Genomic DNA, 25,009 nt, shown 5'->3' on the forward strand with positions numbered 1-25,009 from the left:
GTAGCTACAATTTAAAAGAAGAAAACATGTTTCCCCTTGGTATCGGTGCCTTTTTTTGTCGCTGACAATTCCCAACAGAAGCAACCTAAGGGAGGATTTATTTGGGCTTATCGTTTAAAAGGACATGGTACATCCTGGAAGAATGGCGTCACAGTAGAACATCAACCTTGTGTCCTCAGGAAGTAGATGAGATTTTGCTGGTGCTTGACTGGCTTTCTCCGTTTCCTCTTTGTATTCAGGACATTAGCCCACATGATGTTGCCATTTACATTCAGCATGGTGGAAACGCTCCAGACCCTCCCATAAGTGTGCCTCCTAGGTGACTCCAAATCCAGTTATGTTGACAATTAAGATAAATGATCACATTCCAATTTTTTGTGGATAAATAGTTTAGAAACCCTTCAGCAGTGTGTATAATACTTGTCTCCCATGTGTTTTAAATTACAGACAAAAAGGCTGAGGATTTGCTATTGTTGCGTAATTACTGATTTCTAAATCACTTCTGGTTTGGTTGAAATTGACAACAGAATGTTCTGCAAAGGTAGATACACACCCATGATATGTAAATGATCTCTTAAATTTTAATTCTTGGACTAGAAAGATGGCTTAGTAGTTAGAGTGTTTGCTTGATGCACAATCATGGGTACCAGTTTGTGATCCCAGTAGTAAGGGAGATTGCTGGGGTTTGCCCACTGCCAGCATAGCTAGAAACCAGGGGCTCCAGGCTCAATGAGATGCTGCCTTGAAGGAACAGGGCAGAGTGGTGGAGAGGGACTCCTTTTTCTTTAGTCTCAGTGAAGGTGTGTACTTACACATAGCACACCTTACAGAATGCTTTGAAAATTTTATAGGAAAGTTGGAAGTATAGTGAAGTAGTAGTTACCTATACCCAACTGTACAAATGTTACCACCTTTGCTTCCTTACCCTGAGCTGGTCCTGGGATTGAACCCAGGACTTTGTACAAAAGAAAAGGGTATTATACTTCAGCCTGTATTTCTCTAAGGATGCTTGTTCCAAGAATATTACTGGTTGATAGAGTGTTGGACTAGCACACGAGGCTTGGCAGTTTAATTCCCAGTAAGTACCTGCACCCCAGCAAAGGAGTCTACGTGACTGTAATGTAATTGTTAGACCAGCAATTTTTAACATTGGTGCATAATAAATGTGTATACAGACTCAGTTTCCCCCAAGTTTCTTCTGAGCACCCCACCCTGTCATGGGCCAGTAATTTGTTCTGGAATAACTTCCCTGCTCTTTAGAGTGTTGTAGGAAATTAACACTTGAAAAATTGTGACAGTTGCATATAAAAGTCTTAGTTCTCATGAGGATATGCTCAGGAGAAATACTGTGACAGAAGACTTCGTGGATGTCACGCTGTGTTCATTACGGCCCATATGAATTGTCAGTATTCCAGTGCTCGATCACTCCGTGTCTGTTCCCCATTCTTATTTTATTCTGATTTTTTTAAACAAGTAGATTGGAAGCTACTTGGAGACTATGGATATCATGTTCACACAATGACTTTAGCATTCATTGATATCCTTGCCCGAATCCACTATTTGCTTGCATTTGATCTGCAGTTTGGATTTCTCAAATCTATTTACATGAACATTTTACAGAGAAGCACTTCTCACATGTATCAACCCTCAGCATTTATTAGCTGACAGTCCACTGCTCTGCCCTTAGCAATATCACTATTGGCTCATAGTTTTTTTGTTTATTTTTTGCAGGGGCAGGTTGGAGACGGGCTTTCTGTGTAGCCTTGGCAGTCTTAGAACTTGTTTTGACTAAAGAGATCTGCTGTCCTCTGATGGGATAAGAGTGCATGCCACAACCGCCAGGCTAGAGTCTTATTTAAATAACTTTTTTTGGAATTGAGAATTTGATACAGTGTGTTTTGGTATACCACTCTCCTCCCACCCAGATCCACCTTCATTTTCCTACTTCCCCCAACTTTGTGTTTTCTTCCACTTTAAACTCATTGAGTTCAATTTGTGTTGCTCTACTGCCAAGAGTGGAGGCCTGGCCTAGAATGTGAGCGCAGGGGTCATGCCACTCCTTGGCTAGGGATGGAATTTTGTGCTCACTTGCGTGTCTTCAAGCTGGGACTCCTGGCTTGATCATGTGATGAGTTGTGTATGGTGTCACAAATTTCTGTGAGTTCATATGTGCAGCTTCTAGGTTGTGTCTGGAAAAGTTGGCCTGAAACCATCCACCACTTTTGGCTCTTACAATCTTTCTACCCCATCTTCCACAAAGTCTCTGAGCCTTGGAGGGGTATGAAGTATATACATCTCATTTAGGGTTAGCAATCCAGTTATTCTCTGCATGTTGACCAGTTGAGCATCTGTGAATTGCCATCTACTGAAAGAAACTTTTGAGAAATCCCTATGTACAGCTTTTAAAAGATGGGTAAAGCTTTAAGTTGGGTGTTTTCTTGAGGCTCTCAGCCCTGTTATTCTTGTTCCACATTCCACACCCAACCTCCAGAACAAGCCACAGATACTTGTCTGCATCGTCTTTGTACTAAACTGGTAAGCACATTTGTACTATCATGTTTTGAGAGAAGCACACGACCAGGATACCAGGGATCTGATTTGAATTGTGTGGCTAGGGGAGAGATTACACCCGCTTGCACTGACATCACAGCTTAGTAACAGCTTACAGGACAATGTGACTGAAGCGATTTGCATTATCGGTAGCTAGGTGGACTCTACGTGTTTCAACTCAAATGAGTATTTGAGCCCTAAGTGAGATGACAGTTCTTGCTTCTGAGCATTCTGCAGCCATCACGGCATGGCCTCATTTTGGGCTATGGGAGTAGCTGAGTAGACATTTAGGCAGGAGGTGATCCTGTGGGTCATGTCCTTGACTTGCGGTATTTACCACATGTGCAGCTGTCAGTGTCCAGCTGACAGAGCACACTGCACCGTTCTGTTCTCATAATTCTACCAAAAGCAGCTGACTTCACCTGGCCACTTGGTTGTTGTCAACACAGTTCAAGGATGTATCACCGAACCAGCTGCCTAAACAAGTTTACTGACTGCTTGGTAGTGTATGTTTCTAATCGGTATTTCCAGACAAAGGATATTCTAATCTTGGCTTATTAACTAAACCTATGTGGATGAATTAAAAATTAGCCTTTCTTTTGGGTTAGCATTGTTTCTAGACTGCATACCAGGCAGCCTAAAGAGAGACGACAAAATGTTCAATTTACTCACAAATGCAGAAAGTATTTTTATTATGTTAAAATATTTCTTGAGCAGCAATTATTTACGTGGAGAGTTCAGAAAACTGACTTGTGATTGATTATTTGCCTTGTCCTTGATTATAGACATGATTACATGCACTCCTAGTAGTTTCTGAAGCAGATCTATCAGTCTGTTCTCTTCTGATCACAGGAAAAAGTACAGGAAGGACAGTGTTCTCTTCTGAACTTACATCTTTAGAACGGTTCGAATGCTGTGAGACAGAGCAAGAATAATAAAATTTGAAAGATGAACTAAAAAAGAAATCACATTTATTTATAATCACATTAATTTATTTATTCTATGTGTATGTATATGTGTGCACCCTGGCATGTGTGTGGAGATCAGTTCTCTTCTATCATGTGGGTCATGGGGACTGAACTCAGTCACTGGGCTTGACAGCAGGCACCTGCTCCCTCTGAGCCACGAGTTCTGCTTGTCCCTCCCACTTCCACTGTCAGCTGAACTGAAAGCTCACCTTTTCCCCGAGTGCATCAGGTCGAAGCCTTGGTTGATTTGGTCGAAGGTTAGAGTGTCAGTTACAAATTCGTCAACTTTTATCTTTTTTGACATATATTCAGACACCAGCTTTGGGACACTCTCCACACTCTTCCATCCTAAAAGAAACCACATTCTTAAGGATAAGTTTCTGCAATATATTTAATCACGTTCCTCTCCTGGGTGACGCCCAGACAGTTCAGAGGTTATGTGGATTCAAGATGAAGGAAACCTTTTTAGAACTGCTGTGGAACAGAGGAAGAGTCAGACACATCCTTAGCTGTGAAAAAGTAAACACTTAGAGTTAATTGTTCTTTTCCTATTTTAGGGCTACTAAACACTGGGCTGGATGACACAGGCCTGAAAAGCCAGCCACAGTGGAGGCCGAGGCAGGAAGGTCATCCCGCCTCAAAAACAAATAGTTTATAATTCTGCTGGAGAGTACTTGCCTAGCTACTCTGGCTTCAAAGGCCCTTTCAAATCAGCTCCTGGAATATGGTGCCCCCAGGAGCACATGCCACTTAAATAAAGACTTCCAGATACTAGAATCAGTTAGTCAAACTGACACCTTCTAAGGTAAACATATAATCATAAAGAAGAAAATTTTGGTCATGCCCTCATTTTAGCAGTTTCCAAGGCTTTTATTCTGGGTTTCAAAAAAGTTGATATAATACATGGTATGGGATCTCAACACACATTCTCTTAAACAGCATTCAAAATGCCTGGGATATTTTCCCCCTAATAAGGATGGTAGGATAGGATTGTCCATTGAGTTTTTTTGAAAGCCTGTAAGAAGTATGGAAATCATTCATTCACAATAGTTGGGCTGTGAGACATGTTTTGATATTTCTCCCCAGCTGAGCACCACAAAAAGACTTTATCCAACCTTCTACCCATAGTTAGATAATGCCAAATGACTAAATCCCTCCTATGACGACACCAGGGGAAAATGATCATCAGCTTGATAGCTTTTAATTTTGCTAAAAACTTTTGTCATTACTTTAGTTTAGGATCATGTATTGGGTACTACTAAAACTAGCATTATTCAGAAAGAAGTCTGACTATATTAAGTGAGGTTGCATTCTCTAAGTATTAAAATGACACCTAAATTCACACAAGAAACCCTGGGCAGTTTACCCAGCCTGCCTTCAACCTCTTTCTCATTAATTCTTGTTCTCTCTCTCGTTTCTTTCTTGTTGTTCTTCTTCTTCTTCTTTTTTTTTTTTAAAGACTGGGTCTCGCTATTACAAATAATACTGCTATGAACATAGTTGAACAAATGCTTTTGTCATATGATAGGGCATCTCTTGGGTATATTCCCAAGAGTGGTATTGCTGGGTCCAGGGGTAGGTTGATCCCGAATTTCCTGAGAAACCGAAACACCGATTTCCAAAGTGGTTGCACAAGATTGCATTCCCACCAGCAATGGATGAGGGTACCCCTTCCTCCACAGCCTCTCCAGCAAAGGCTATCCTTGGTGTTTTTGACTTTAGCCATTCTGACAGGTGTAAGATGATATCTCAAAGTTGTTTTGATTTGCATTTCTCTGATTGCTAAGGAGGTTGACCATGACCTTAAGTGTCTTTTGGCCATTTGAACTTCTTCTGTTGAGAATTCTCTGTTCAGTTCAGTGCCCCATTTTTTTTTTTTTTTTTTTTTTTTTGGTTTTTTGAGACAGGGTTTCTCTGTGGCTTTGGAGCTCGTCCTGGAACTAGCTCTGTAGACCAGGCTGGTCTCGAACTCACAGAGATCCGCCTGCCTCTGCCTCCCGAGTGCTGGGATTAAAGGCGTGCGCCACCATCGCCCAGCAGTGCCCCATTTTTTAATTGGGTTAATTAGCATTTTAAAGTCTAGTTTCTTGAGTTCTCTATATATTTTGGAGATCAGACCTTTGTCTGTTGCGGGGTTGGTGAAGATCTTCTCCCAGTCAGTAGGTTGCCTTTTTGTCTTAATGACAGTGTCCTTTGCTTTACAGAAGCTTCTCAGTTTTAGTAGGTCCCATTTATTCAATGTTGCCCTTAATGTCTGTGCTGCTGGGGTTATACATACTGTGACTGAAAAAGCATGGGATAAAACCGGACTCTCTGAACATGGCGAACAATGAGGGCTGATGAGAAGCCAAGGACAATGGCATGGGGTTTTGACCCTACTTCATGTTCTGGCTTTGTGGGAGCCTAGCCAGTTTGGATGTTCACCTTCCTAGACATGGACGGAGGGGGGCGGACCTTGGACTTTCCACAGGGCAGGGAACCCTGACTGCTCTATGGACTGGAGAGGGAGGAGGAGAGGAGTTTGGGGGAGGGGGAGAAGGGTGGGAGGAGGGGGAGGGAAATGGGAGGCTGGGAGGAGGCGGATACTTTTTTTTCCTTTTCTCAATAAAAAAAAAAAAGAATTAAAAAAAAAAGACTGGGTCTCACTGTGTATCTCTGGCTGTCTTGCAACTCACTGTGTACACCATGCTGGCCTTCCACCTGCCCCTGCCTCCTGGGTGTTGGAATTAAAGGCTGTACCCCTACACCTGGCTCTTGGTCTTTGAAGTCCTGTATTGTCTGGCTCTCCTTACTTAAGAAGAAGCCGAATGCCTCCCCAGCACCAGCGGCCAATACTGACTCTGAAAGTCTCTTCAGGCCTCCCATGAAACAATCAAGAAAGAACTACAACCAGATGATTTGTGTTAACACACGAAATGAGACTGAGATTTAAATTATGCCAATGGAAACAGGAGAGAAAATCTACTTGTCCACTGCGTTACCTCCAAAGGCAGTGCCTTTCCACGTGCGTCCTGTCACCAGCTGGAATGGGCGAGTGGCGATTTCTTCACCTGAAGCAGCTACGCCAACCACCACACTGACTCCCCAGCCTTTGTGCACCCCCTCGAGGGCTGCTCTCTGCAAGAACAAAGACACAATCACAGGTGTCCATAAGCTGCACCAACACTGCCCTTTTCCCCAGAAACCTAGTGGGGGAACGGGTGACACATTTTACAAAATGGCAACAAGTTCTCAAACTCAATGTTTAGTAATTTTAATTTTACTGAGCAGTTATATTTTAACAAGTACCTTTAAAAATTAACCTAACTATAAGAAAATTGAATAAATTGATAGCTACTTTCTTTTTAAAATTTCTATCCTAAAAAAAAAAATGAATCTAGACTGCTTCTCTCGCATGAGTTATAAAACCCAACTATAAAAAGACCTGAGACTTTCAAACTACTACAGGAAAACATAAGGGAAATACTTAGACATTGGGACAGGGAACATTTTTTTGGGTAAGATCAACAACATAGGAAGTGAAAGCAAAGATAAACAGATTGAGCGGAGCAAATAAAAGAGACTTCTGCACAGCAGAGAACAACAGAGTGTAGATGCAGATCACAGATCATTTGTAAAATTACAAGAAACCCCTAAAAACTCAACAACAAAAAGCCAAACAACCTGGTCTCAAGGGATAAGAAAAGACATTTCTCCAAAGCAGACAAAGATGGCAGATACGAGAAAAGATGTTCAGCATCACTGGTCACTACTGAGACTCAAAACCACAACACAACACCTCACTCCAGTAAGAATGACAGTAGTCAGAAAGGTTACAAAGGACAGGAGGAGGAGGAGCTGTCTGAGCTGTACACCCCTCTGGCCTCAGCTTGCTCATTAGCTGCAGAAAACAAGGTAACCACTTACTGTGATTGTTTTTTCTTGGGGTAGCGGGTGGGGGGGGTGGGGGTGTGTGTGTGTGGGGGGTGGTTGATCAAACCCAGTGCCACCTAGGAAGAACTAAAAAGGGCCAGTAGAGAACCCAAATGAGGGAGAAAGGCTTAAACAGATTTCTCAAGCTTCTAGAATTTGGATTCCAGTAGAAGGAGAAGAACAGGTAAGCTAGCCAGGCGGCCAGGACGAACAAAGGGCCTGTGCTCTTACAATAGATTGGTGCCCAACGTGGTAAACTGACTCCATGTAAAACCTGAGAGGGCATTAAAAAGAATTCTAGACAGAAATATAAAGTTTAGCACTGCTGGTGGTGTGCCATAGCTCCTTTAAGAGAGAATTTCTCGACTCAGCAGCCATACCCCCCCCCCCCCCCCCCAAGCCGCAGGGTTTTAAAACGCGGCTTCCTGGGCTATGCTGCCAGTACAAACGCCAGCTATTAAGCATTTCTATGGAGCATTTGTGGGCCCAGGTGGTCGGGAGGAAAGTATCTGAGATCATGCCCGTGGCTCAGCTCTTCCTCCCTGGGCAGATGGCAAGATCAGGCTTGGGCTGGTGGGAGAGCATGGTGGATTCCTGCTGCCATTCACAGAGATGTTTCCTGGCTGCTCAGTGCTCTGCGTGGCAGATTTGGCTGTAACTCAGATAAAAAAAGAGTTTATGTGCTGCATGCTCATTATCAGAGTTAAAGTGCTGAGTGTGGCTCCTACCTGGCGACCCCAGAGCTAGCAAAAATGGTACATCCACCATTTTGAAATTGGAGAGGTGGAGCCAACATCCAGAGCAGCTGTAACCAAGCTGCTTAGCATTTTAAAAGCTCTTCAAGACAGTAGAGAATTAAAGACAATGCAATGGAACAGATTCAGATATAAAAGACCTCTAAATGGGTCACAGTGTTAAATAAATGTACGTAGATTAGGAAGAAAAAAGATAAAGAGTATACAGTCATAAAGTCAGTGTTTTCACAAAAGGGGTAAAGTCTTTAAAGAGACAGTAAAGATAATCATAAAAATAAACCACATAAAAATGAAAAATTCACAGAAAGTCTGGATTCTGTATACTATTGTGTTTTTTTTAAATTTTTTGACTGTGAAGGAGCTAAGTACAGAGAGAGAGTTTTCATTATATGTGCTGCTAAGCTAATCCAGCATGTATATTATAAAGTTATCTTGGCTTCAGAATTTGGGTTTAAGGATATGATGCTTTGGAAAAGAGGTTCTTCTTTTGTTTTCACAGAGGATGAGACCCTGTGGACTGCTTCTAGACCAATATGGTATGATAGACCATGCCCTCCTGAAAGGTTGCCGCAAACACCCTCAGAAAACTACTTCACTCAGCTGCTGACTGTGATGAACTTGGTACACAGGTTACACCATGAAGGACCTGATTAACAGCGCCCCTGTACAGCAGGAAGAAGTTTGGAAAGAAATAACTTCGTCCATATTCCCAAATATTGCTTATAAATGTTCTTTACATTTAAAGGGGGATATGATATAGAGATGAATAATTTGCACAGATATAAATCTTGGTTTATTGATATAAATTTAAGGTCAATCTTGTTAATGTATATTTCTGCTTGATTAAGGTATTGTGATTATATAGTTCATTTAAAAATGTAATGTATAATTAAGAAATATAGGTTAATAGATAATTATCTATAATAGTCAAGTTTGTAGTCATGTTAGATTTTTTAGATGTGCATAGATATATTTCAGACAGGCATTCTTCATATCTTTCAAAGACTACCGAATATGGCATTTCAGATGTTTTAATAACTTAGGACTTTTCATGACAATGAGACACGTCTGTTCCTGGCAGCACCAATCTACTTCAAGAAGAAGATGGGCATTGAAGAGGCTCCTTATGGAGTTTGCTAGCTATTTGGACAAGAAACTGCTCTTGCCTGGATTGCTTCACTGGACATGCAGTAGCCAGAGAGATGACTGCTAAACATGCCTAAAGGTGAGATGATCCTTTGGGGTTCCTGCTTCATGAGTCTGTGAGACATTCTGCAGGACACAGAAGAATGTGACTGAACTGTCTTTAAAATTTCCAGTTTCATGAGAAAGTCTGCTGGATATTATGGGCCCGTAGGCTGAAGATGGATGCCCCAGTGGTACAGAAGAACTTTAGGTAAATGTCCAGGCAGCAAGATGTCTCTGTCAATTCTAGAGTTTTGGAAGTTGTTTATAATGCACTTCCTGTTTACTTAGGTAATATTATATCTGTCTGGAGTCTTTGATGGACTGAAGAATAGTTATAGTTTTCCTTTGTTATGATAAAAGATAAAATAGATATGAACATTGTAACTGTAATTCTTGCTTGATAACTGTTTTGTTTTTTTTTTTTTTGGTTTTTCGAGACAGGGTTTCTCTGTGGTTTTTTTGAGCCTGTCCTGGAACTAGCTCTTGTATACCAGGCTGGTCTCGAACTCACAGAGATCCGCCTGCCTCTGCCTCCCGAGTCCTGGGATTAAAGGCGTGCGCCACCACCGCCTGGCGATAACTGTTTTGTTATATGTAATTTTACTGTGTCAAAGCTTTCCTTTCCTTTTTTAAACAGAAAAGGGGAAATGGTGTAGGAGGTCCTTCTGTTTATGTATTGCTTTCATTGGTTAATCAACAAAGAAACTGCTTGGCCTGATAGGGCAGAACTTAGGTAGGCGGAGAAGACAGAACGGAATTCTGGGAGGAAGAAAGCAGAGTCAAGAGAGAGTCGCCATGGAGGCCAGGTCTGACATGCTGAATCTTTGTCGGCAAGTCATGACCTTGTGGTGACACAGATTATTAGAAATGGGTTAAATCAAGATGTGAGAGTTAGCCAATAAGAGGCTAGAGATAATGGGGCAGGCAGTGATTTAATTAATACAATTTCTGTGTGGTTATTTCGGTGTAAGCCAGCTGGGCAGCCCGGACGAACAAAGGGCTGGTGCTCCTACAACAAACAGGTAACTAAGGATGGTGCAGGTGGGGACTGTGGCTCTAACAGGGATGATGGTTTCTGGAGGAGGGGAAAGACAGGAAGGAGAGATGGAAATGTGCCATCAGCTCTCAGTAATTTTGGAGAAGGTCCAAAAAAACACGGCTCTGCAAGCATCTGTGACAATGTGAAGTCCAAGGAGGTAAGAAAGGAGCTGCTCGGAGTGTGGCCTCAAGTGCCCAGGCCCTGGGATGCAAATCAGGATTCATAGCTAGGACAGGGACAGGCTCAGCAAACTCAGTCTGTGTACATGAAGTGCCAGGGTCACAAGAGACACACTAGTGTTGCAAGGGAAGAAAGAAGGCTCCCGGAGAGATTCTAGAAGTTCATCTCGAATATGAAATATGACTAGAAGATAACACTGGTGAAGTAGACCAAGGACTAGATTGGAGCCACGGGAGCTTTTAGATTGGAAGGACCATGTTATTTTTCGTTTTGACTTGATGAGAAGACCTAGAATGTGCGCCACCAATACAGCTTCCAAAAGCCAATACTCACTCTTCACCACCAAACCACAGTCATGCGTCCGTCCAAGTCAGACAGGCACCGAGGAGACACAGACGGTTAACTAATGGAGCCATGCCAAGACACATGCAAAGACCTCATCAAGTTAAAGCTCCGCTTCCTAAGAGTGACTTCCTCCTCATAAACTCAACTTCCTGAGAGGATGGGAGAGAATGATGAGACAGATCAGGGAGAACCGGGGGCCTCTGGCACAAACAGGAATGGTGCAGCCCCATGTTTGCTGCAGCACAGCCCGAGTGTCTGCCAGCTGCTATTCATACTCAACACAGCTAGACAGTTTTGATAGTTTCCCCCATTTAGGCAGACGTAAACAGTACATAAAGGATTGATCACGTGCAAGCTTTATGCTTTTAGGTATCAGTTTAAAAATAAAAGTAAATCAGAACTCAAAAAGATTTTAGGGCTGGAGAGATAGCTCAGTGGTTAAGAGCACGTTCTGCTCTTACAGAGGACCAGGTTTCAGATCCCAGCACCCACAACCATCCACTACTCCACTTCTTGAGGATCCAATGCTCTCTTCTGACTTTGTGATCACCAAGCATACATGTCGTATGCATACATACTCACAGGCAAAACATTCATACACATAAATCTAAAAAAAAATAGTGCAAGAAGGTGTCAAAAGTAACTGTAAGAAATTTACTATTTAATGTTACCCGTGTCTGTGAGAATCTGCATCCTCTGCTCAGTTACCCGTGTCTGAGAATCTGCATCCTCTGCTCAGGTCACCTGTGTCTGTGAGAATCTGCATCCTCTGCTCAGGTCACCTGTGTCTGTGAGAATCTGCATTCTCTGCTCAGTTACCCGTGTCTGAGAATCTGCATCCTCTGCTCAGGTCACCTGTGTCTGAGAATCTGCATCCTCTGCTCAGGTCACCTGTGTCTGAGAATCTGCATCCTCTGCTCAGGTCACCTGTGTCTGAGAACCTGCATCCTCTGCTCAGGTCACCTATGTCTGTGAGAATCTGCATCCTCTGCTCAGGTCACCGGTGTCTGAGAATCTGTATCCTCTGCTCAGTTACCCGTGTCTGAGAATCTGCATCCTCTGCTCAGGTCACCTGTGTCTGAGAATCTGCATCCTCTGCTCAGGTCACCTGTGTCTGTGAATCTGCATTCTCTGCTCAGGTCACCATGTCAGGATGTGTGTGCATATCCAATTCCAAAGCTCATGCTCTCCATACTACTTAGCCTCTCATTTCATGAGATAAGCAGTTAACATACACTCAAAAGGCAAAGAAATATTATTTTTTTGTTCATCTTTCCCCTTTCCGAACTTCTATCATTTCCCACTCAAATAGTTCCAAGTAGTTCAAGAAGCTATTACCATCCTTTGCTTTCTTTAGAATTAATTCCTATCAAAGCTGTTCCTTCCAAAACAAAACAATCTTTGATCTTCAGGAAATTGCATTTTTAAAAAGTATTGTAAGCACAAAAGGAGGAGGCATGCATACTTACCATGACCTTCACGTTGCCGATGCACTCAAAAGAGTAGTCTGCTCCCCCGTCTGTCATCTCAATGAGTACTTCCTGGATGGGTTTACTGAAATCCTGGGGGTTAATACATTCAGAGGCTCCAAATTCTTTGGCCTTTGCGAATTTATCTTTATTGATGTCGATACCAATGATCCGGGATGCGCCAGCCACTTTACAGCCCATGATCACTGCCAATCCAACTCCTCCCAGGCCAAAGACGGCACAGGTAGAACCAGGCTCCACCTACATCAAAAGACAGTCTGTAAGCAGCATGCCAAGAGTCACGGTCTCACAGGACAGCCGCTGTTTCAGCAATGTCTCTCTGAATTAAGGCCGAAGCCCAGTCCAGTCTCTTACCTTGGCAGTGTTCACAGCAGCACCGTAGCCGGTTGAAATGCCACACCCGAGAAGGCAGACTTTATCCAAAGGTGCTGAAGGGTCAATTTTAGCAACAGAGATGTCAGCCACAACTGTGTATTCAGAAAATGTGCTGGTTCCCATGAAATGAAAAATAGACTTTCCTTTGCAGGTAAATCTGCTAGTGCCATCTGGCATTAATCCTTTCCCCTGAGTGACTCTAGAGAGAAGGAAAAGAAAAATGAAAAAAGAAGGGTAGACTCATTTCCTTAACTCTATAGAAAAAAATTCAGTTTCAAAAACAATGACCAACAAATACTCAGAAAGGTATACTAGGGCAAAAAGCCCTAACTTTTAATGCAGTGGTTGTCAACCTTTCTAAACGCTGTGTGTGACCCTTTAATGTTGTGGTGACCGCCAACCATAAAATTACTTTGCTGCTACTTCATAATTGTAATTTTGCTACTGTTATGAATTGTAATATAAATATCAAATATTCAGGATATCTGATGTGTAACTACTATGAAAAAGGGTCATTTGACTCCCCAAGGCGGTAGTGACCCAGAGGTTGAGAACCACCATTCTGATGCATTCCAACTAGATAAACCTACAAAGACCATGATGGTCCTCAGCTTCGGGGTCCTGTGGGATCTGCATCTGTGAGCACCGTGTTCACCTATGTCCTATCTCAGTTAAGTTGTGCTACTGGAACTGAAGTGATTTTAACAGGTTCAACTTCCGTGACGTTATTTTTAAATTTCATAAACACTCAGAAGCAAATAAAGCTTCATAAGAATTTATACAAGACACTCCAAAACAATTATCCAACTCATCTAGTGAAAAACAGAGGCCTCTCCATGGGGCTTCAACAGGGCAACATTTCTCAAGGATCTGAGTTCTACCCCACCTTTTTTTGAGACAAGAATTCTCTATCTAACCCTGGTTAACCTTGAGGACGCTCTGTAGACCAGGGTGTTCACAAATTCAGAGATCCACCTGCCTCTACCTCTTGAGTGCTGAGATTGAAGATGTGCACCACCACATCTGGCCTTTCTCTTTGACTGTGATTGATTACCACTAAGGGGAAAATCAAACAAGCAAAATGACCCCCCAAACAACTCCCAAACTCCGTTATCTTACAGGAGACAGGAACTAGCACTTGCTTAGCCACTGGATGAAGCATGGCTTCTGGTGCCTCACTACAGTGTAGAGCAGCAGCAGCATCTTCCTTGTAGATTATTGCTACAAACAAAAATCTGAACGTATGGCAAGAAAAGCATTAACACTGTGACCAAATGTGTGAGGGATCAGTGTGTGTGTAGGTCAGAGGAGGACAACCCTGAGGTTGCTCTTAGTCTTTCCACCCTCTTTGAGACAGGGTCTCTTAGCTACTGTGTTAGATGGGCGAGTTGATCTAATGATTATCATGTCTCCTTTTATCTCCCTGTGTAGGAGGTCCTTCTGTACATGTGTTGCTTTTATTGGTTAATGAATAAAGAAACTGGTAGAACAGAGTTAGGTGGGGAATACTTTACTGAATGCTGGGAGAAAGAAGGCGGACTCAGAGAGAAGCCATGTAGCCCCACCAGAGACAGATGCTGGAACTTTACCCTGTAAGCCACAGTCATGTGGCGATACACAGATTAATAGAAATGGGTTAAATTAAGATGTTAAGAATTAGCCAATAAGAAGCTAGAGCTAATGGGCCAAGAAGTGATTTAATTAATACAGTTTCTGTGTGATTATTTCAGGGCTGAGCAGCAGGAAACAAACAAGCGGCCCTCCTACTACATCTCCCTAAGAGCATGCTGAGATTACACAATTGCGCAACTGCTTTGATGTGGTTTGCACAATACTGCAGCTGGCTTTGATATGGTTTCAGGGGATCTGAATTTTCCCAACTGAGCCATTGTCTCAGCCCCAACATTTATCATTTCTAATAAACACAATAACCTGATACTAAGATAAATATTTTGAAATATATACATGAACAAATACAGGAATTAGAAAAGAGGCCTTCTATACATTGTTGTAGGCGTATAAACTCTTCCATTCACATTGGAAAGCTGTGTGTGTACTTCTCACATCTTAGCCAGGCAAACCGCAGGACTCCTCCTAACACAAAACAGGTAAGAATGTAGCACTAATTTCAACAGCCCTCCCTGGTATGACCTAGTGTCCACCAATAGCAGGCAAGCGAACACGCACTGCTATCTGGAGTGGAACACGACAGAATAACACAAAAGCAGACAGGCATGTAGGAACTTGGACACCGTGCAGAGACACAAACAGGAAACCCGACAGCACATGCCTCGTGATTCAACTACACCAAGGTCTACAGGAAAGCTGCCAGGACAGTGTGACCTCTGCAGGAGTCAGGTATTGGTCTAAGGACACAAGGAGCACAGATGGTGCTGGTAGGGATCACTTCCTGTGCTGGGAGAAGGGTTTACCCAGGCCGTATGTACGCATGTAAACACTCATTGGGCTGCACAATTTGTGTACCATGACTACTGTATTAATGTTTGTTCAATCCTAATAAAAAAGGCAACAAATGCCAGGCATGGTGGCACATGCGTTTAATCATGCAGAGGCAGGTGGATCTCTATGAGTTTAAGGCTAGCCTGGTCTACAGAGTGAGTTCCAGGACAGTCAGGGCTACACAGAGAAACCCTGTCTAGAAAAACAAAAGAGGCAACAAAGAAAAGAAGATCTAACCAGTCTCAAAGGGTCCTCAAGTGGTGTGCCCCACCTCACAACAGAACTACTCTTTCTGTGTCAAGGAGTTTGTTATCTATCTCCTTTGGGCTTCACACAACCCTCCTGAGGTAGCTTTAATTACCCTGATTCAATGGGCCATAAAGCAGCTCATAAAAAGGGCTTCATTTCACTTTAAAAATACATGTCTTAGCCGGGCGGTGGTGGCGCACGCCTTTAATCCCAGCACTCGGGAGGCAGAGGCAGGTGGATCTCTGTGAGTTCGAGACCAGCCTGGTCTACAGAGCTAGTTCCAGGACAGGCTCCAAAGCCACAGAGAAACCCTGTCTCGAAAAACCAAAAAAAAAAAAAAAAAAAAAAAAATACATGTTTTTGCTTGCAAATTTACCTGCCTTTTACAGAAAGAGACTGTATTCAGAAATCTCTGACCCACCCATCCCTACCATCCTTTTGTGGCTCTTTGAAAGGAGGCTTCATACATCTGAAGTCTGGGCTGTGACTCTTGTGACCTCCTGTCTCCATTTCCTGAGTGTTGAGCAACAGGCACTGAATAAGTCCCTACACAAATACTTGCTGTGGTTTATTATTTTTTTGTGTGTATGGGTGTTTTGCGTGTGTGTGTTTGCATGTGTGTATGTAGGTATGTACATACACCATGTGTGTGACTAGTGCCCCAAGGTCAGAAGAGGGCATCAGTTCCCGTGGAACTGGGGTTAGACGGTTGTGAGTCACCATGTAGGTGTCAGGAATCAAACCTGGGTCCTTTGGAAGACAGCTAGTACAAGTGCTTTGACCACTGAGCCATCTCTGGAGCACCATTCTTACTGCCATTAAGATCTCTTATTGTAAGACTGTATTAATAGAGGGCCAGGGAGATGGCCTAGCAGTTAAAGCACTTACTGTGCCAGCACGCAGATCTGAGTACAAAGTGCAGAATCCATGTGAAAGACCAGGCCTGACCCGTATGCTGTAACCCTAGTGCGGAGGTGGGTGGGTGGATTTGGGGAGGAGTCAGGCAGACCCAGGAGCTATGGCCAGCCAGCACAGCTGAACTGGAGAGCTTCAGTGTAAGAGAACCCTGTCTCAAAGGAAAGGGGTAGGGAAGTTGTACTAACAGTTTCCTCTTAAAACTGAAACATTTCATTCTGCAAGGAAGCTCCTTAAGTAGGAAGGTAAACAAGTCAAAATAGCTTCAGGAAGTCCTTGAAACTAACCAGATTCACTATGCCCCTTCTTGCCAGAGCAAGGGTCCCCTTCAGACAAGAGAGCCAAGCTGCAAAGACGACTCTCAGACCAGAGCAGCTACCTGGAAGAGGTACAGACCAACTGGGGCCCTTGGAAAGGACAGCCTCTAACCTGCAGGCTGTGCAGTGTGCTCCAGGTTCCCAGCCTTTGTGAGCTGTCTCCTGTGCTGGGGGGGCTTTGGGAATGCAGCTATCTGAGTATTTCTGCTCCTGTAAGTGACCCCTCACCCACATCCTTGTAAAAAACCCTAATAAAATGCATGGTTCACCAAGCTGGGCTTCGGTGGTATCTATAGTTTGGTCTGTTGTGGGCTCCCTATGTGGGTTAAGTAGACATGTATGTGTTATATCTCCCCAAGAAAAGCTTGTCATTTAACAGGGAGGAAGATGAAGGTGGGGTGTGAGCTCTTTGACGTCCTGCTGCGACCCCTGCATGTGCAACAGGCAGACACATAGTACATGCACACGCATTAGCTTTTTTGAAAGAGCTATATATATTTTTAAAAAGATACTAACCTTATCTTCTGGCAAAGGTTTGTTTTAGGATTCAGACAAAATTTGCATTCTCCACACTGTGGGATGTAAAGCGGGATGACAGTGTCACCTAGGAAGCAAACGTGACATTATTATCCTGACTGTGGGGCTGGCTCTAGGTGAACATAGCAGTTTTCCTGATTCTGTCAGCTGACACAGCCTGCAAAGAAACGGCCTCAAGGCTAGAAACGTCATCTAAAGAGCATGGTTCAGACACTAACCAGCCACGCACAGAAAGGTAAGTTTCAAAGATCTAAACAAAACTCTCAATAATTGGAGGTTCAAGAGGTTGATATGTTTCAAAACCACCAATTCATTGACACATCCCTATAAATTCTTGCTTAACTTGCCAAAATTACTTTTGGTAATGTACTTAAGACAGTTTTAAATAAAAAGTTTCAAATGAAAAGCAGTTTGAAAAATCAAAGAGGAAAAAAAATGAATCCAAATACTTGTGCTTCCAAGATAACTGAAATTAACTGACAACTTCCGTAGGTGATGCCTGCTCAGAAATAGATACGGTTAATCAGTAACACTACCAGAAACAAGCCAAAATCAAGATGAGTGGATCAGATGCCTTCCTTACCTGCCTTCACCTTAGTGACCCCTTCACCAACGCTTTCCACAATCCCAGCGCCTTCATGTCCCAAGATCACTGGGAAACACCCCTCAGGATCAGCTCCACTCAGGGTATAGGCATCGGTGTGGCAAATGGCGGTGGCGATGATCTACCAGGGCGTCAAGAGAAACAGCATCTAAGTGTGCACATGCAGCTGCAGACAGCACATTTTGTAAATTTCTAGCTACATTTCCTTTATAACTGTACTTCTCTAGAATTAGCACGTTTACAATTCTTAGACCCGGCAGACTTCCTGGTACTAATGAGCATGGTGGTGCGTTAATATGCAGGAAGGTGCGACAGAGCCATTTTCCCTTTTGATATGAGCAAGCAGAGGTAAAGCTGGTGGCTTCACCAGCACTGTGCCTTCCGTGATAAAGAGAATCCGAACAGCGGAGGCCATCCCACTGCCGGCTTCCTAACTTGGAATGTAATACCTAAGAAGACATTATTTCTGAGAGGTGCCTGCCTGTCTGGTCTCCGCCAAACTCAGAGCTTTTAGTGGGATGGAGTCTTTTGGCCGAAGTACAGTTTCTACTCAAACAAGGTAGGGGGCGCAGTGAAAAGATGGCTCAGTGACTAAGAGTGCGTGCCATTCTTGCAGATGATCCGGTGTGTGGGTTCAGCACCCACATTAGGCGGCTCACAACTACCTGCAGCTCCCCTGGGCTCCAACGCCCTCTGGTCTCCTCAGGTTCCTGCATGCGCTTGGCACACAGAAATTCACAGAGGTACATCAACATATACATTTAAAAAAATCAATTAAAGGAAAAATCTTGTTCGTATTTATGCTTTTCTGCTTCCGTCCTCTGTACCCCATCCTTTTCTGTACGTCACCAGCTTTCTGGGGGACGAAAGTTCACCGTGTCCACACTATTCATCTTCGTTTATCTAGGACAAACTGCTTTCTTTACTGGCAAAGCATCCACCAGCTTAATTTCTGAACACGAACAGAAATACACAAAGTATGAGATTTCAGAGTCTTAGACTTGGCTGAAAAGGACCTTGAAAAGCGTTAGGCTTTGTGCTTCTCAATCAGATCTTTCTGTGAACCTTGGGGCACAGGCAGTGCATGGTGTGTCTGGGGGCAAAGCAAGAGACCCATGGCTCTTTTCCTTGAAAAGAAACATTTTTCCAGAATGTTATGGAACAGAACACATGTAATGGTTTTGACTTTAAAGCATTCACTTTTTACCCAAAACCAGCACAGAACAGAGGGTAAAATGAAGTTTTGTGTCAAGAAGTCAAAGGTCTCTGGGGAATGCTGTCTTCTGCCTCTCTCCAGGGGTAACTTCTTTTCTTAGCCACAGTGAAAGGTAAGGAGCAGGGGACTAATAAATCCACTGGACCCTGACCTAGTCCACCAGGGGCATTTTAATGCTCTCTAGGCAAGAGAACTTTGTTTATTGCTCTAATCAATCAAGAACCTTTCCCCAGTTTTCTGGAAGCAAACCTGAAGATCGAGTCTATTCTTTGACTTAATGCACCACACTGTGAGTTATGGGATTAGCAGGGAGGAGAGGATCATATAAAGCTGCCTTAAACCCAAACCATAAAAAGTTATATCGCTGTAGTCCACTAATCCAGAGGCTTGGCTTCTCAGCCCCAGAGGGCTGCTTCTAGGGAGGGCAGGTGAGAGGGCTGTGTGATTCCATGGCTGGAAGGCTTCCGATGCCTCCTCCTGGACACCACCCTTTGGGTTTATCCTCTGCAGCCCTCAGGCCTACTCCTCTATCCAGAGACTAACTGCATGCTTCTTCCCACAGAGCCTTGCTGTAACATTACCTTAATTCGAACTTCGTGAGCCTTGGGAGGTGCTACTTCGACTTCCTCTATGGAGAGAGGCTTTCCAGCCTCCCAGGCGACTGCAGCCTTGCATCTGATCACCTGAAGTGGGGGAAAAGGTGGTAAACAGTTTATCCCTCTAAATTAATGATTCCTCGACAGGCAACTCAGATACTAATGACTGCTAACGCTAGAGTGTACCAGGGCCGGGGAGATGGCTCCGTGGGTAAAGGCCCTGCTGTGCAGGCATGAGGACCAGAGCTCAGCTCCACAGCATACATGGATGCGGTGGCCTGTCTGTAATTCCAGCACTCAGATGGCAGCCAGGGGATCCTCAGAGCAAGCTGGCTGGCTAGACTACCTGTGCTGGCGAGCTCGGGGTTCAAGAGAAAGACCCCGATTCAGCACATATGGTGGAGAGTGACAGAAGACGACTCCTGATGTCAGCCTCAGCCCTTCCCGTACCCACATGTGAACATGCTTAAACACTCACACACACTACACACTCAGTCACACACAAAACTAAATGAAGCAAACATGTTCACAGAAAACATATACCTCTGTGTGAAATGGTTTCACATAAGTAATATACTTAAAAATATATAATTAAAGGGCCAGGGATAGTGATGCAAACCTTTAGTTCAGCAACTAAGAGGCTGGATCTCTAAGAGTTCGAGGCCAGTCTGCTCTACATTTCAAGTTGCAGGACAGGCAGGGCTACACAGAAAGATCCCATCTCAAACCTTCCCTGGAAAAACCTTCACACGCACGCATGCACACATATATTTGAAAGGCTGAAGAGATGGCACTTGCTGCTCTTGCAGAGGACTCCAGGTTCCGCATCTACGTCACAACTAGATGGAACTCCTGTTCCAGAAAACCTGTGTCTTTTTCTGACTTCCACAAGCTTCTGCATGCACGTGGTGCGCGCGCATACACACACACACACAAGGATTTAATTGAGAACAGATAAGATACAGGTCCTGCTGGGTGTGGAAGTGCATACTTTAATCTCAGCACTTGGGAGGCAGAGGCAGGAGGATCTCCGTGAATTTAAGGCCCACGTACAGAAAGTTCTGGCTTTATCTACACAAACAAACAAAAACAGGAGGACAAAATAAAGAATACAGGATACAGGAGCCAAGCTAGGGATACAGCTCAATGGTAGAGCACTTGCCTAGAATGCACAAGGCCCTGGATCTGATCCCCAACACAACAAAAGACAAGCCAAGCTAACAACAACAAAATCCCACCCAGGTCCTATCAGTAGGCTAGGCTAGTAACTCAAGGAACCACAAGTTTATTATCATGTATCCTAATAATATTTTCCTTTGGACAGCTTATAAAACACCACTTTAGTGCAAAACTGCCCAGTGGAAAGGATCCTAAGAAATATCTAAATGAGGGATATGTAAAAATATCACAATCATCTATTGGAACTGTGCTAGCTAACACATTAGCCATTTGCCATGTGTGGCTATTGAACATTAGAAAAGGTTAGTGTAAACTGAGATCGGCTACAAATGTAAATTTTGAAAGCTTAGAAGAGTAAAAAATACCTCAATTTAAAAATACTGATAACATGTTGAAACACTGTTGTAACTATTTGGTGTTCTTTTTTAATATGGCTCCTGGCAAGTTTAAAATTCCATACGCAATTTTTTTTTTATCGTGCATCTAAAGTAATGAGCTACCAAAGCGATTCCACTCAGTACTGCCTTTCCTTACCCCAGACACAAGCCTAATGAGAAGGTTGGATTTTGTTAGGTTACTTGATGCTTATGAAATACGTTGACAGAATAAAGGTTGCAAGTCACTGGGTTTATTGGAGATGGACTTGAAAGTCAGTAAGATGTGATTTAAAGAAACAGGTACACGGTGCTGCACACGGAAAGCAAAGGCCCAAGGAACAGTCTGACTTTGCTTGGTAGTTTTGAGCACGGTCAGTGCTCCAGCTCCGCCATCCTGCAAGCGTGAGCCTGCGTGAAGGCCGCGGGCCTTTTCCCAACCGGCTTCGGGCCGAGCAGAGCAAAAAGCAAAGTTGCTCCCCAAGCGCAGGACCGAAACAAAGCCTTCCCGCCCTCGCTGCGGCTGCGCTCGCCTTCCCGGGCTGGCGGCAGCGCACCCCCGAGCGTTCCCTTCCTCTTCTCCGGCCCATCGCGCCTTTCAATACCTGGTTCGCCATGTTCGCAGGTTAGGGTTCCTGAGCAGAACGTCAAGCAACAGGTCTAGCGGATCCCGGGAAGGGGCGGGTCGTGCGTGAGGGGCGGGGCTGAGCGCGGGGGCGGAGTATGATGCAGAGGCGGCGTGCGTAGGGGGCGGGGGTCTGTGGAGGGACGGGATTTGAGAGGGAGGCGGGGCTAATGCAGGAAGGGCGGAGCCTGTTTTGGTTTCCGCGCTCCGCAGATGGAGATGGCGGGGATTTTTATCCTGAGCCAGTGAAGCTTTTTATTCCGGGCTGGCGTGATCGAGTCGCTTCAGAGCATCTCTGTGGCAGTTTCTTGTCTAACTTGGTGCAGTCATTGTACGTAAGGCTTAGAAATGAGAGAAGTATAATGTGAGGGAACCGGAGTGCCCTCATGAAGCACGTGAGGAAAAAGCCACGCTTTCCGGGTCGTGTCCCCGCCCCCTCCTTGTGCTCCGTGCTTCTGGAAGCGTCCACACTGCCCCCAGCGGCAGAGTTTCCCGAGAACTCGGAACACTAGAGGGAGTTCCTAGAAACGAACTGCCGAGCTCCAGTTGCTGCTTCTGCCCGGTTCCTGGGATTTCAGGGGCCACAGGACACGGGGAGAAGAATTTTCAGGAAGGGAATGAGGGAGCAGACTGGGCTCGTTTTAAGAGTAGACAAAGAGAGACGGAGGATGTTGCGTTCTTGACAGAATCCTAAATGCTGCGTGTGGATGGGGAGGAATTTTTGTTGAAACGAACCTACTAGAACACTTCATTCTCTGTATATCTCAAGGCTTATTTACTGAAGCCAGACCTTAGAGTTGACGATCTTCAAGATACTGTATCCCTCATTTCACCCTAACTCACACTCTGGCTTTTTTTTTTTTAATATTTATTATGTATACAATATTCTGTCTGTGTGCATGTCTGCAGGCCAGAAGAGGGCTCCAGACCTTTTTACAGATGGTTGTGAGCCACCATGTGGTTGCCAGGAATTGAACTCAGGACCTTTGGAAGAGCAGGCAATACTCTTAACCACTGAGCCATCTCTCCAGCCCCTGGTTTTTAACTTATATACACTGAAGATATTCTGTCTCCCATCAGGGTGGCTTTCCTAAACTCCAGGCTTGAAGTGCAAAGTGCCTACTAGATACCTGTGTGAATTAGCGTATTTCATGGTGCTTAAAGCTCAACTCATTTCAAACTAATCTTGTCTTTTCCTCTTAAAGGGACTTTTCTCTACATGTCTGTGTTGATGGCAAGGATGTCCATTTACGCGCTCGAGCCAGAATCCCAAATCAATTCAGCAATTGCGGAAAGCAGCTTTCTTCTGGAGACAGAGAAATCAGCATGCTGGAGTCTACCCAGACTGGCGCCGATTGTGGGGAAAAGAGTAAGACAGTCAAGTCTTTTTAAAGCTTGCTTAGGGGAATTCCAGCTGTGGTAGGCGTTTCTTGAAGTGATTGGGTGTAGACCCTGCTTGGTGTGGGAATCATTCAGTGACTGGCTTATGACATCTGGTCAGCAACTGTGGTTGCTGTGTCAGGGGTCTGTTTGACTGAAGATAGCAAGAACAGTTCCTACTTGTGGTTGGGTAGGGACCCTGTTTGGCCTCGGACGGGGCGTACTTCCTGAGGGTCTGGTTGATGGCGGACACGAGTGAGCACACGAGTCAGCATAGGATGGTGGGGTAATATGGGGCAGAGGTCTTAGCAAACTGACCCCTTAAAACCAACTGGCCCTGGTCCCCTCACACAACTTCTTCCTTTCCCTTGGTCTCTGCAATCATTTTTATTAACCTTTCAATCTCTCTCACATCTTGTAACCCTTTTCTCCTCGCTGCTGCTATTCTAGTTCAGGCTCTCATTATTTTTTACGGTCCAGAAAGCCTCTTACCTATTTCCTTGATGCCCGAAGACCGAATCTCTAACACCTTTCTAAATTAATGCCCCTTCTTTGCGATCTTTTAAAACATACCTTGATCAATGCATTTTGTTTCCTTCGCTTAGATTTTTTTCTTTTTTCTTCTTTTTTTTTGAAGTCAGATGGGTAACAATCTAATATTGTTACTCTAACAATATTTAAGGGCAAGATAGGGATAAAATTCAGATTCTAGTGAGTGCCTTTATTTCCTTCCCCTACTTCAGGTTTATTATTTAAACTTTGCATTTTTTCAACCTCTCTCCTTAAACCAACAAACAACAACAAAAACCAGTAGGACATCTGCTTTCTGCTTTGACGGCTATGGTGCTTAGTCAGACTTCTGGGGCTGTGAAGAGACCAAGGCCACTCTTAGACAGGAAAGCATTTAACTGGGAGTCTTGCTTACAGTTTCAGAGATTTAGGCCATTATCGTTATCTTCATTGCAGAGAGCATGGTAGCAGGCAGATGTGGTGCTGGAGAAGTAGTTGAGAGTTATGTTCAGAAGAGAGGAAGGGAAGGAGGTAGGGAGAGGGAGAGAGGCATGAGCTTGGCAAGGGGCTTTTGAAACCTCTCAGCACACTCCCTATGACATGCTTCCTCCAACAAGGCCACGCCTCCTGATCTTAGCCTTTCATCTGGTTCGGTTCCACTCTCTGGTGGAACCGAACATATGTATATGAGTCTATGGACCACCACGCATGGAGATGAGAAGTTATATTCCACCTAAAAGCTGAACAAGTTGAGGAATTATCAATTCTTAGAGAAGTGAAGTCACACTGCTGCCCCCAGATTAGAGACAGAAATGCAGAGAATCACGATTTATCAGACTAGAATCCCATCCCTTCAAGCAGCAGCACGGGTGTAAGAAACTGAAGTGTGTTTGGCATATTGTCGGAGGTTTCTTGTGCTTTGGTCCGGCACTCGTAAACTCTAGGGAGGATGCAGTTGTGTGGAGTGGAGGGGATCTTCTCATTCTTGTAAATTTTACCTCCTTGACTTCTCAGCGAAGGTGAGAGAATTTCCTCCTGTCCACACTAGAGGGAGTAGAAATGTAGACATGTCTGTTCTTGAGGTTTGCCCTCAAAATTTATTTTATCAGGTTCTTAGTTCAGCATGGGTTTTGCCTTTGCCCAGCCAGTGAGGGAGAATGGAGAGGAGTCAACTTCAGCTCCCTTTAGCTCTAGCTATCCTGTAATAAAGGGGTGAGAATTAAAAAGAAAAAAAAAAGAAAAGGT

The 25,009-nt window shown here is 44.1% G+C and overlaps 1 protein-coding gene across 1 annotated transcript; it reads right to left on the reverse strand.

Annotated features, from left to right (window-relative positions):
* Positions 1-3,225: 3,225 nt before the first annotated feature.
* Positions 3,226-21,968, reverse strand: LOC121446608 (alcohol dehydrogenase class-3). Its single transcript, XM_041649332.1, has 9 exons — positions 21,855-21,968; positions 19,682-19,783; positions 17,864-18,005; positions 17,260-17,347; positions 12,782-13,001; positions 12,407-12,667; positions 6,500-6,635; positions 3,728-3,866; positions 3,226-3,463 (listed from the first exon to the last, which is right to left on the reverse strand). Exons 1-9 carry the CDS (start codon positions 21,864-21,866, stop codon positions 3,439-3,441), a joined length of 1,125 nt encoding a protein of 374 aa, XP_041505266.1. The 5' UTR covers positions 21,867-21,968; the 3' UTR covers positions 3,226-3,438.
* Positions 21,969-25,009: the final 3,041 nt, after the last annotated feature.

This window comes from Microtus oregoni, unplaced genomic scaffold (genome assembly GCF_018167655.1).
Source record: "Microtus oregoni isolate MIOR12 unplaced genomic scaffold, Mior012 000000F_ref0000247, whole genome shotgun sequence".
NCBI classification, from domain to species: domain Eukaryota; kingdom Metazoa; phylum Chordata; class Mammalia; order Rodentia; family Cricetidae; genus Microtus; species Microtus oregoni.

Bases quoted from the DNA above. Each gene is read 5' to 3' on its own strand.
- LOC121446608 (XM_041649332.1), bottom strand. The intron at 18,006-19,681 runs GTAATGTTACAG...ACGCCCTGGTAG, and splicing joins CTCACGAAGTTCGAATTAAG to ATCATCGCCACCGCCATTTG. The intron at 13,002-17,259 runs GTTAGTATCTTT...CCTTCTCTCTAG, and splicing joins AACCTTTGCCAGAAGATAAG to AGTCACTCAGGGGAAAGGAT.